The sequence below is a fragment of the Mollisia scopiformis genome (genome assembly GCF_001500285.1).
Source record: "Mollisia scopiformis unplaced genomic scaffold LY89scaffold_1, whole genome shotgun sequence".
NCBI classification, from domain to species: Eukaryota; Fungi; Ascomycota; class Leotiomycetes; order Helotiales; family Mollisiaceae; genus Mollisia; species Mollisia scopiformis.
The window spans coordinates 862,567-875,446 of record NW_017263581.1 but is presented as its reverse complement, the minus strand read 5'-3'; the positions used below and the strand labels follow the sequence as shown (position 1 = coordinate 875,446).

Below are 12,880 nucleotides of genomic sequence, written 5' to 3'. Positions count from 1 at the left end.
GCAACAGGGCATATCCTCGCAAAACACAAAACCATCGATAATCCAGATCCGCTCCGATTATCTCTGGACGAAGTCACAACTATGGTGGGGAAGTCCAAGTGGCCGTACCAGGGCATTTATTTGTCTGCTAGTAGTACAAGGACGCGCAGTGATAGGGCGAAGAAGGTTCTCGGGTATGAGGCGATGGCGCCGGAGTTGTGGGCTTGTCTTGAGGAGGATCTTTTGGCTGTTTGGGAAAAAAAAGAAATAGAATGTGAAGGAAAAGCAGAATAAAATTGTTTTGAAAATATATTTTTTTCAAATTTATGCAATAGCCGGAAGTGTTCTCCGCAAGCTTTGAAATTGGGAAAAAGCTTCTCACGTGATCGCAAAGCCGGTAATTAAATAACTTTTAATATTTTTAATATTTTTAATATTTTTTTATAATGTTTAATAGTTTTTATAATTTTTTAATATTTTTTATAATTGTTTTTAATTATTTTACAATTTTCCGCAAGCTTCGGAATTAGGTAAGAGTAAGGGCCCCACTAATATATTTTAACCAAGCCGGAAGTTGTACTAGATTGGTTTCGGCTTTTCGATATTTATTCACCAACTCTTTTTATACCTGAAAATGGATATCACCGCTTTTCCAAACGACATATTCCTCATAGTGATAGCTTACCTCTCACCGAAAGACCTAATACTCTGCCGTTCGGTAGACAAACGATTCCAAGCCGCCTTCACGGAATCAGATCTCAATCGACATGTTCTTGTTCAGCACTATCCTCGAGCACGAGAACTTCGTCATATAGATCTAAATGTGGACTGGGCTCAAACATTTGCCAAGGTTGTAGGTCGATACCATCATTTGAAGACTGGTAAGCCTCGAAGCATCTCAAAGCTTGCTCTTGGACGCTCCTTTGTCGTTCCATCATGGGCACGTTACTATCCCATTTCTCCTTGGCAACGTCATCTGCAATTCGAGGAGAAGACCGCGGCATTCCATTATCCGGATTCTTTATGGACTTATGAAGAGGGAATCTTGATTTTCCCTTCCGCTGAGCTCCAGAAATACGTCTTGTTTGATCTTGAGACAGGAAACTCAAGCGAGGTAGGGTTCAAAAGTGAAGGAAAGATCATAAGGAGGATAAGACTATGTCAGAGGGTCCTTGTGGTGGAATGGTGCGAGCAGGATGCTTATCACCAGTTGAATGAGAATGAGATGGTCTTCAGACATTTTGCAACGGCCTACGATGTGAGTCGGGAATTGGACGGAAAATGGTCCATGGTTTTCAGGTATGTTCTCGGGTATATGAAAAACCACGGTGCTGAACAATCCAGAAATGAGTGGAAGATCCATTTCCTAGGATTTCCTTTGAATTCAAGAGATCGATTTTTCAGCACGCACAACAAGACACACTATGCCATCTATCTATGGCAACCAAACCGCAGTGCTTGGGGCGAGGACGAACCTATTGAAGGATTAGCAGTTTGGGACATCTCATCCGCATCTGCATATTGCCCCAGTGAAGATCCGAGTGGAAAACGGAAACCTGAAGGACAAGGACCCCATGTCATCCGACGATTCTCCTTTGCGGACCTTAGCTTCTACTGGATTAGACAGCGTTCAACACCTGTCTTACGAAGTCTTGAGTTAGACGAGAACCACGTGTATATCATCGAGGAGGATCATAGATGGCTCGTCGGTCAACAGGCTAGCCATACACTTCCTAGACTTCACAAGGTAAAGACGACCGGAATCCCATTTTCTCCAGGACCATGTTGGACAGACGAATGCGGTGCAGATGGTGATGTTCACCTTTCATTCTGTGAGAGAGTCTCGGACATTCGTCGACCAGAAGTCGCTCCATGTTGGAGGCATGAGGTAAGTCATGGCTTGCGCGGAAGTGTAGAAGTAGTGGATCTGATGACATCTTCTAGGAATTCCCATATCTAACAATCAGCGAAGCAATCGATGCCGAAGCAGGTGTCGTGTTCAGCGCAAGACATTGCTTTATGCTTGAGACGATTTCCATCAACGTCAAACCTCGAGTACAGATGACTGGACCTGGATATGAAATTTCTCTGCGAGACGATTTGTGGACCCAATTAATGGGAAAGGGAAAGATATGTGGAGATGAAAGATGGCTAATCGGAGAAAATTCACAGCAAGAGGTGGTTATCTTGCACTTCGACGAGGATCCAAAGTTGGTTAACTCAGTTGCTTAATAGACCTCATCACTACCAATTCCGGGCTAGCCTTGATATGTGAATCTGCCATCAAATTTATTCGCAAGAAGGACTCTAGCACCATTGTCAGCTCGCGATCTTCGATCCTGTTGACCATTGATAGCACGATGTTCGGACAATCATCAGGGAAAGCGGTCCTTGTATGTTGAACGATCTACGGAGTACTATCACTGCTCGCACTGATATCAAACCCCCTGAAGTCAGCTTACAACGGGTTGGGTCTTTTCGAACGAACTCGCCATTCACGGCTAGAAATCTCGGGTTATTCGCCCAATCAACACAACTTGGGGCATGCCAACGCACGTAGCCGAGCTCCGAGGGTGTTTGTGCTTACTTTTTAGTGTAAGTTTGTACTGACAGTTGCTGGGGATCCCCGCACACTTCTAGGCTGTACTGGGTATGGTGCTGAAACGCTTAACCCCGCGAACCAACATTTCTCAGAGCTCAGCTTCCTGAGGATGATTTCTCTCCTGCATAGATCTGAATTTGGGCGAGTTGTATAGAATATTTATCGATTTGTCATTTCATTCGAGAAGAGCACCATGTATTTTGCTGCCGAGAACCATGCGCCTATTCCCACTAAGGACTTGCTGTCTTGGACGTTCGACGATGTCAAGTATGACCCAGATGAACCAGTATGTTTTCAATCATTATACTTTGAGGTCATAGATTTATAGCGTGTTGCTTACAAATAGTACAGATATACATTGATGCCAAGAATCCAACAAACTCCATATCATCGAACCAAGCACGTGTACTGATCCGAAAACTGGTAGCTGGATTGCGCGCAGCAGGGCTAAAGAAAGGGGATTGCGTCTGCTTGCATTCTTTTAACGATGTAAGTTTACAGCTTCGTTGTTGTGGTCTTGCTGACTTTTGCTCGAGATACACTATCCCATTCTATTCTTGGGAATCATAGCAGCGGGAGGAATTTTTGCAGGAACAAATCCTTCCTACACTCAATTCGAGCTCGTCCATCACATCAAGACGGCCAAGACAAAATTCTTGATCACCGAGCCTGAGATGCTCAAAAATGTCCTTGCTGCCGCAAAAGAGTGTTCCATTCCTGAATCCAAAGTCTGGATATTTGATGTCTTGAACAACCCTCTTCCTGAAGGTTTCAAGTCATGGAAAGACCTGTTGAATTACGGTGAAGAAGACTGGGTCAGATTCGATGATGAGAAGACCTGTAAAGAGACGACTGCTGCGAGACTTTTCAGCAGTGGGACGACGGGATTGCCAAAAGCTGCCATGCTTTCTCACCATAACTTCGTATCTGAGCATACACTTGTCCACGAGTACAAAAAGAAAGCATGGAGGGTATGTTCTCCTGGTAGGCTTGTAATCTTTGTTTCCGACTGACATCTATTAGCCAATACGCATACTCGCTCTTCCAATGTTTCATGCAGCTTGTGTTCCCGTTGCTCATACCACGGCATTAAGATCTGGAGAGCCTTCTGTTGTCATGCGACGCTTTGAACTAGAACCTTTCTTCGCCACGATCGAGAAGTTCAAGGTTAACGAAGTAGGCATAGTTCCGCCCATAGTCATTGCCATCATAATGTCTGGACTCGCCAACAAGTATTCGCTCGACTCCGTACGCCAGGTCACTGTTGGTGCAGCTCCGCTAGGAAAAGACTCACAGACTCGACTTAGACAATTGCTGCCGGAAGGTGCATTCTGCAACCAGGTTTGGGGAATGACCGAAATGTCCTGCATTGCTTCCATGTTTCATTATCCAGAGGATGATGACACAGGGAGCGTGGGTCATATGTTGCCAAATTTGGATACTAAGTATGCTTTTTATGACTTAAGCTTTGGGATCTACTAACAACCTCACAGGATTGTGGACGATAACGACAAGGACATAACAGGCTATGATGTCCAGGGCGAATTATGCGTTCGCGGCCCTATCGTCGTCAAAGGCTATTTCGAAAACCCAAAAGCCAACGCGGAGTCGTTTGACTCGGAAGGCTTCTTCAAGACTGGAGATATCGTCTATCGCGACTCGAAGACTAAGAAGTGGTACGTCGTCGACCGAAAGAAGGAACTTGTCAAAGTTCGTGGATTCCAAGTTGCTCCACCAGAGCTCGAGACTGTACTTTTGAACCATCCGCACATTATCGACGCAGCGGTCATTGGAGTCAAGCTCCAAGGAGATCAGCATAATGAACACCCAAGAGCGTATGTTGTGAAGAGACCGGTGAAAGAGAGTGAGAATCTGGATGAGGCGGCAGTGAAGGAGTGGTGCGGTGGGAGACTCGCTAAATTCAAGGAGTTGACAGGAGGTGTGAGGTTTGTGCAGGCCATTCCCAAGAACGCGAGCGGGAAGATCTTGAAGAGAGTTATTCGAGAGGAGGCAAAGGCAGAGCTAGACCAAGGCAGGGCGAAACTGTGATAGACTTTGGAGCGTCGGGTATAGTCTAGGCTTTGGATTAAACAGAGAGCGAGCGCTAGACACTGGACGTGTAGACAGAGGCATGAACAACACATTGATTGTCTGATTTTAAGCGTCATTACCTGGCTTCTTAGTTCTCTTTAGTATCAGATCAAGGAACCTTCACAACCACCGTTCCAAAGTGACTCCCGCTCCACAAATACTGCAAAGCCTCCTTCGCCTCCTCAAACTTGAAGACTCGATCGATAACCGGCTTAATCCCATGGTTTTCATAAAATTCCAACATCTCCACCACTCTATCCCTCGGCCCATTCAACATTCCGACCAATATCACGTTCTTCCTAATCGCTTGCACATTAATATTGGTTTTCTCTTCATCCTTTGGATCGACCTTTCCCGAGACATAGCCAATAGCATTGAACAACCCTCCGAAACGAATGCAATTGAAAGACTTGGCAGTCGTTGGAGCGCCTCCGTTCTCAAAAATGATATCTGCCCCTCTCCCAGAAGTGAGACGAAGAACCTCAACATCCCAATCGGGCGTTGTCTTATAGTTGATCGTATAATCTGCTCCAAGAGCTTTTGCACGAGCAAGTTTCTCGTCTGATGAGGAAGTGATGATCACTTTTCCTAATCAGCAATCCATGTTCCCCTTTCGCTGTATGGAAAATCAACAAACCAGTAGCCCCAGAAGCCTTAGCAATCTGCAACCCTTGAATAGAAACTCCTCCCGTCCCCTGAATAAGCACCACCTCCTCCTGCCCGCCCGGACTACCCAACGGCCTCTGCCCATTCATCGCCATCCACGCCGTGATCCCCGCAACCGTCATCGTACACGCTTCTTCGTCCGACATGCTCTCCGGTACAGGTAGTAGAGCATCTTCTTCGAAAATCCTGTATTCACATGAAACTCCTGATCTCGTCAACTCACCTAACTTGTGCAAAATTAAACGAGAAACAAACCTTTCCCCGAACTCCCAATCCCGCTCCCAAGCATCTCCTGCGTGATCCTCCCAGTCTTATACTCAAGATACGGTAAGGCCAAAACCCGATCACCCTTCTTCCATCTCGTTACCCCGTCCCCCACTTCCCACACCTGGCCGGCGGCGTCGCTGCAGGGGACGATGGTGCTTGGTAAGGAGACGGCGGCGTGGTGGTTGAATTGTCCCGAGATGGTCTCGCCGTCTTTGTAGTTTAGAGAGATGGCGGTGATGCGGACGAGGACTTCGTTTGTGGCTGGGTGTGAGGTGGTGGTTTGGGTTAGGGTTAGGTTGGAGATTCCGTTTAGGTGGGATGTCCATTGGCGGTTGGGGATTGTGGGTGGCATTGAGGATGTTGACAATAGGGAAGAAGATATTTAATTTGTTTGAGAAGAATGGTAATTTAGAAAACAGTTCCTTGAGAAGAGCTTCGGAGATCCGATGGTTCTGGAGATAATCATGTGATGAAGTGGAAACTATGGGATAGCAAAATACTCGCACTGGAAGCTTGAAAATTACTAAGAACTGTGGTGGAAGGTCAAGCTATTGATTGACAGAAATAGAGCTCTTCCCTTTCTCGCAGCCAATTTGTACCGAGACATGTCCAAAGCCATAAAACATGGCAAGGTTCAGAGGAATAATTTGAAGCATAGACTAGAACTGAATTAGAATGGAGGATAAATTGAGTAATATTAAACATATCAATTACATATTAACTAGCACGAACGCGAATAAAATGGTGAATCTATAGACCGGTCACGCGAGTGCCGCAGCATATGGACGTTCTTCCCAGGCACCAAAATACTCCACAAACGCATAATGCTTGAATGACAATACTATTGCTCTGCGGTAGTGTATTAATCTTGTTGTCATTCCTGCCTCTTCTCTGTTCGAGGTTGGATGCCCAAGTTGGCTGAGCTGCTTCATGCGCTCATTATCTCCCAACCAGACCCTAACCTTGGTAGCCAGGCATCACTGCACACCCGGACCAGAGTTTCCTTATTATAGATGGTGTGTCCGAATATTCTTTAGAGAGTGTAGAGGGGAGAAAAGGTGTTTATATCGTCACTAGTGCCTTTTCTTTGGCCGATGATGGACGTGGACAGGAGTCTAAAGTGAATTTATCCACTAAAGAATTGCTTGAATCTCACCAAGTTTGACTCCTTCGCTTAGTGTCACAACATACACCTATTCACCTCTAGAGTCCGGCCTCGAAAACGGCGCTAGTGATGATATAAACGCGGTTTCAAAGCTTTGAGGAACGACCGTCGTGAATAATGTGGTTGGATTGAGTTAATGAAAGAGACGGAAGCCTTGGTATTCATTGATCAGATTCATAAAGGGGCACACTGCTACTGAATCTTCGCCACGGAAAATGTGATTGCCAACTGCTGTCTTCCTATAGTGGTATACTTAATGATTATGGCAGCATCAACACCTCTCGTCCTCTCCCTTTAACACCTCTTGACAACGGCTCCGCGATGACGGAAATTATCCTGCAGCAATCATAATAATACTTCCGCCAAGAATTACAAACATTTGACAAGGAAAAGAGATATCACCCCTCAGCACACAAACAAACACACCAGGTAAATCACTCTTGACACTGTTTTTTAAGCCGCGTTTGAGTAGCGCGGAGGGAGAGGGGGCTTTTATACTTCGCTTTATTGCGAGAATGAAGCTCGATAGGATTATTCACTAGGTACCTAGTAGAGGTGAGCTTTTTAGTGCTCGAATCGGGGGAAGACCAAATATTCTGCCAAGAATTTCCCGAACTATATCATTGGTATCACGGCTACTAGCAGCGCCGGGTCTTTGTGCAAGCTGGTTTTGGGTGGGCTTCTCAGCTCGCTATTTTGATTCTATAAAGTAATCTCTCATGGAAAGTTGATCTATAGGAATGAAACAGGCGCGGGGACCTGTATCTGGGAATACAATCGAAGGTCCCGATTTGACAGTGAAAACTTGTGACTGCTGTCAACTACAAAAGTTGAACTGAAAGAAAGGTGGGGCGAGACAAAGCGTTACATTTTACGATCAGTTCTCAGGCTTTCAGACCTGTCACAAGACGACATCGAAATCTGCCAACCTGAGATTTCCAGTAGCCTGGCTCGCCGGGAGACTTCTTGGCCGATGTAGCTCCCTCCTTTAGGACTTTGTGTCCAAGAACCTCGGGATCTGGGTCTGTTGTAGAAAGATACTCGGACGGAAGTTGAGGCTTTATATAGTGAGTGGGCATTCAACTTGGCCGGACGGAAATTCTAGATTTGACCGAGCAATCATTCACCAAATGAAAACTTTCCGCTCAAAGATTCACTGTGATTGAAAGGCAAGAAAACGGAGAGCGGGTGAACCTCGGAGCCGACTCCCACCCACAATCGATTAGAGGAGCTCTATAAATACACACTACGGCCCGACCAATATTCCTTACACAAAGAGAGTAGTCGCAACAGTGCATGATTACGTTGCCAGGACGCGGAGGCTTCGTTGTAGGAGAGAGTTGTTGCGCCCGATTTGAGAGACTTTTGAACTGAAAGAATCGCAAGTACAATATGGTCCTGAATGTTTCTGTAGAAACTCTGAATAGTTGGCAACAAAAATTAGATTAGCAGCAATTGAGGAGTTCAAAAAAAATCTCCTTGGCCCACGAAAATGAAGCTCTAGCTTATTTCACTCAAGCACCAACAAAGCTCCAATTATCATTTAGGAATGTGAGCGAGATGTCACGACTCTCTCCTTACCCTGGTAAGGTCACGTGGGTTGGTATGGTGAATGAAGTAAGATAAGGCAATGATATAGTAGTTAGGAAAACTTAATCAAGTTGAGCACGGAGTTCCTCCCCAGTGAGTGACAACTCGCCGCTATATAGGACCTCCGTTTCCTGGATCGTAGTGGATCGCTCGATCCCCTATGATCCCCTATGATCCACCACGTGACCCAGGGCCCACCATAGGTCGAGATTCCCCGCTTGCCGAGCCCATGGTTCACTAGTCCCGTGATCGTAACACGAGAGTTACATACTTGGTCCCCTGGAAACTCGCTGCTGATCAAGCGCATCAATTTGTTCTTATTTTTTGACAAACAGGATGGGAGAGTTGATGGTTTATATACCTCATCCCCTCTCTTGTTATCTAAGTTTTCCCCGAGAGAGCCTCAAAACTTCTTAGTAGTGAATTACTAGTGGGCTGAAGGCGAAGTTGTCTAATCCCTATTCACTTCAATTCTGTTCTAGCTAGAAAGGAACAAAATTCGAGAGCTGAAGAGTATAAAAGAACGTTGAGCAACTGGATCTGCCTCAAGATCAATCGCTTTGAGGTTCGGAGATTCGTAGAGCGTACGCCCGGGACTCCCAACAAGTCTCCGTTCTATCAAAGAAGAGGATGAGCTATGTGCGTTGTCCAGTGCGCAGGGAATTCGAAGAAGATAAAATTGTGCACTTTTGACAGAATGGTTGACAGTAGAAGTAAAACAATAGTGGAATATGGCAAGACATCAGGCGCATAGCAATGATCATTTGACAGCAAAACTTGAATTCCGCAAAGAACATGTATCTTGCTTTCTTGACGCAGTGCTTGAAAACGGAGCACTACAACGAGGTAGGAGTGCAAGCTGCAATATGCTTCTACTGCTCCCGGCACATTGATTGCGCCTCCTGAGAGGCAAAACTTTCTTGATTGTCAAGGTTGTGTTCTTTGAGGTGGGGAAAGATGCGTTTATATGTTCGATTGCCTGGCGCCTTAGGCAGGAAATAGCGAGTGCAATGGGCCTCTAGTTGTATCAATCGAGTGACCAGCTGTATTCGAGTCACAAAGCTTCACTGAGTGGGTGAATCATTGTGGCGTGAGTTCAACGAAAAAGGCTTCGAAAAGGACGCTAGTGACTTTATAACGGCCCCCACGAATCAAAAGATGACCAAAAAAGTCAACAATCCTTCAACGACGGCGATTCCATTCATCACATGAGGAGACCGGCTTTAGGTGTGGGGACGTCGTGCTGCTTGGCAGGACATTCTTGTAATGACAAGAGGGACACAATCCTTACGCTTACAGAAAAGAAGTGGACAGCAACAGAAATGGTGGTGAGAGCGGAAAATAAAACTTGGCAGCAAAAAGAAACTCTCTTTTTGTAAAATGTACAATACCCCTCATGCGAGGAAGTCTTACAAAGTGTAGATTATGGCTGTGACATCCCTAGTAATGAAACACTTTTATAGCACTAAAATGTCTCTCACGTCCCAAGTAAACTGCGCCTGCGATTGTTGTTGTTTTTGCTATTGCGATTGGAGGTGATTTGTGGTCAACTCGAAAACTGGTGTGATGTATGTATACTTTGAATTCGAATTTGAGTCGGTCTCCGACCCGCAAGGAAAAAATCGCGTCATTTCCTTGTGGATTGGTGATTCACTAAGAAAAACCGTAGCTTTCAAGTGCCAGATAGGGCTAAAGATGCGTCACTGAGGAATTCACTGAATCAGTGAGAACTGGAGGGTACCGGAGCAACCACTCCACTACAAAGACAGAACTTCCATCCTTCTATAAATACATGCTCCAAGCAATTCGACATGGTGTTTCCCTATACTATGATCCTCTTTGCTAGAGTTCAAGTTTCTGTAGTATTCTAACAAGCTTTATCTTGCTGAAAGACAGCGAAAAGAGCTTTAAAATACAGCTAGAGGCTCAACGCGAGAGATTTTTTATGCGTGTCCAGACGATGAAAATACATTGGACGCAACAAAGAGGATAGTTTGACAACGACTGTTCATTGACAGTGACAACAAACATCCCATCAAAAAGTAGTGACAAACAACAATCCCAGAACCAAACTCCAAAGACATTCCGGGTCCAGTGCATAGATCATACACACATACACCGAAGGACAAGACTCCGGTCTGGCGTTGCCGACAAGATCCATGTAAAACTTGCTCCTGCCACTGCGCACGATGTTCTCTACTTATACTTTCGTATCTCATTGGGAGCTGACGATGTTTAGGGTGAGCACAGTGAATGTTTAGATTTGCGCATATTGCGTGAATCGCACAAATTGTGCGGTTTGCGCGCATCTCGCGAACAGCGCGTTTTGCGCAAATTGTGCAAATACGACAAGGCTGCAGATTCACCTCTTCAACTCCAGAGTAAATAACGATTCGCCCGCAGCGACAAGTTGCGATGTGGAACAAAACATTCTGGATTTGTTTAGGTGTCTAAAGGCTCGATGTTCGACGGAGGAAGGAAGCTGGACGAGCACTGGCTATTAAATGAGAGACTTGACCCCATACCATCGGTACAGAACCAACCCGGAAACCACCTTGATCTTGACGCCTGGGTGGAAAGGTAAAGATGGGCTTACAGAGTCCTTTGCTGTATTGCAGGAGAAGACCAAGAAATTGGTGGGAGTGAAACTGTTGTCAACAGAACATCAGACAACAGCCCAAAGTTTTGCTGTCAACTATATGGACAGTATCTAAACACTAAGAAGGCAAGGGAGACCCGGCAGTTGGGTTATTTCTCTGCACAAGGCATTTAAATCCTCTTGGATTGAGTCCTTGGTGAATGGATACAATGTGTTATGTGGGTCGTTTGAAGCCAGAGCATAAGATCCCATTGTGTCTTTGGATTTGACATTGAGTCTCTCTGGGGTCAAAGAAAGAGCTTTTTATATACCTAGATATATGATCAGGCTCCATAAGCTCTTGAACTCAGAGGCCTGAGTTACGAGGACTCGATGAGCTCTTGGTGAACAGATGCTCGAACTCCTGCGTCGGCCTCTGCTGCTGTTCACTCTTTCAAAATGAATCGTTAGCTCCACTTGGAAATCGAATCCTGAGAGTACCAAGATTAGATGACGTAATTATCGATAGATTGAGTTACTATAGCTCGTCCTTCTTCCTCTGGGCATCTTTCCCAGCTTCTCTCTCCTCTTCCCACATCCGCTTCTTCGGATTACGCTGTATCTCAGCTTCTCCTTTGGGGGCGCTATCTCCACCTTCTTCAGTCTCGCCCAACGGACTCTCTCGACTTTCGTCGATGATCCTACCAACCTTCTCAGACATACTATCCCCCGAAGTTTCCTGCTTGCTCGCTTGGGGATTATTACTGCCCTGCATCGGAGCTCCTCGACCACCACCGCCAACATTGACACGATGAACTCCAGGAGGGCCTAGAGAAGGCTTTGGCCCTCTCGTTCCACTGCTGTGAGCAACTGTGTGATGCCCCATTACAGGAGTCAAGCTTGGATTCACTCCACTCTCCGGCTTCGAACCGCCAACGAGACCCATAGCAGTAAACACCCCTATCCATCCTTTGATAAACATCTTCATCGGAAACCACACAAGCCACCACGTCGGTCCGTAGAGTAGTCTCCTCCACACTAGCCATGCTATGGTAGCCATCAGGATATAGAACGCTGTTTCAAGATACCACGTATCACTCTTCTGACTCCTCAACAAAGTGCCTAGTAGATTCCGCGAATTGCTTAATAAGGTATCTAGTGTAGAATATGATTCCGAAAGCTGTGCCAAAGCAGCAGTAGACTCCGTCAATGTCTCGTGTGCGAATTGGGAGCGGGCGAGTTCTGCGGCCATCATATCGTGGGTTCGTCTCAGTGCACGTGTCACATCGCTCGCAGCATTAACGGTCTTCTCTTCTTCTGTCAAAGTTGCAGTTTGCTGGTTTCTTCGGCGGGAGGGTACAGGCCCCGGAGCTGGTGAGGAGGTATTGGTTCGTGGGGGTTCGATGTAGGATTGTAGTAGCAGATCTCTCTCTGCTCTTTGTGCTGCTTCGAGTTTCCGCTTTGCAGTTATTTGGGCTTTGCGGAATGCACTTTGATATCTGCGGATATGTTAGATATTCCCTGCCCCTGCAATCGAGCTTCGACGTACAATTTGAGCTCCGCAATAGCTCTTGTGACGTTCGATAGAAGTTCCTCTCTATTATCCATCCCTGAGTTCAAATCATGCACCTCCTCCAACAGTAGCTCAAAATCTTCATCCTGATCTTTTATCGTCTGCTGTATCTCAGAGGTGAGCTCTGTGGCAACATTCTCGTCCCCTTCATCCAGCGGTACGGAACCTGGCTGGAAATTGATATTCGCAAGTCGGTCGATGAGGTCTTTTAATTGCGCATTTACCTCTTTCAGGATCTTCAGCTGATCTGATACTGCTTCAAACGACATTTTGAGGTGAGTTCAAGGTGTTGTGAGTTGTCGAGGAAGAGCTGTATTCTTTCTGGGGAAAGCTGGCATGAAAGACAAGGCTGCGAACCAGGTTCTGACG

At 45.9% G+C, this 12,880-nt stretch overlaps 4 protein-coding genes across 4 annotated transcripts; 2 read left to right on the top strand and 2 right to left on the bottom strand.

Moving 5' to 3' along the window:
• The first annotated feature begins 449 nt into the window (after positions 1-449).
• Positions 450-2,451, top strand: LY89DRAFT_604302 (uncharacterized protein). The gene is made up of 3 exons (XM_018210350.1): positions 450-1,278; positions 1,324-1,867; positions 1,924-2,451. The coding sequence occupies exons 1-3, from the start codon at positions 614-616 to the stop codon at positions 2,209-2,211; spliced, it is 1,497 nt and encodes a 498-aa protein (XP_018078358.1). The 5' UTR covers positions 450-613; the 3' UTR covers positions 2,212-2,451.
• Positions 2,452-2,508: 57 nt separating this feature from the next.
• On the top strand, positions 2,509-4,761 carry LY89DRAFT_8812 (4-coumarate-CoA ligase-like protein). Its single transcript, XM_018223483.1, has 5 exons — positions 2,509-2,867; positions 2,933-3,070; positions 3,118-3,552; positions 3,605-4,026; positions 4,075-4,761. The coding sequence occupies exons 1-5, from the start codon at positions 2,775-2,777 to the stop codon at positions 4,628-4,630; spliced, it is 1,644 nt and encodes a 547-aa protein (XP_018078357.1). The 5' UTR covers positions 2,509-2,774; the 3' UTR covers positions 4,631-4,761.
• On the bottom strand, positions 4,723-6,027 carry LY89DRAFT_679263 (quinone reductase). The gene is made up of 3 exons (XM_018213836.1): positions 5,594-6,027; positions 5,310-5,543; positions 4,723-5,254 (listed from the first exon to the last, which is right to left on the bottom strand). The coding sequence occupies exons 1-3, from the start codon at positions 5,955-5,957 to the stop codon at positions 4,782-4,784; spliced, it is 1,071 nt and encodes a 356-aa protein (XP_018078356.1). The 5' UTR covers positions 5,958-6,027; the 3' UTR covers positions 4,723-4,781.
• A 5,423-nt stretch (positions 6,028-11,450) lies between these two features.
• On the bottom strand, positions 11,451-12,863 carry LY89DRAFT_776199 (Sec20-domain-containing protein). The gene is made up of 2 exons (XM_018222021.1): positions 12,488-12,863; positions 11,451-12,437 (listed from the first exon to the last, which is right to left on the bottom strand). Exons 1-2 carry the CDS (start codon positions 12,778-12,780, stop codon positions 11,477-11,479), a joined length of 1,254 nt encoding a protein of 417 aa, XP_018078355.1. The 5' UTR covers positions 12,781-12,863; the 3' UTR covers positions 11,451-11,476.
• Positions 12,864-12,880: the final 17 nt, after the last annotated feature.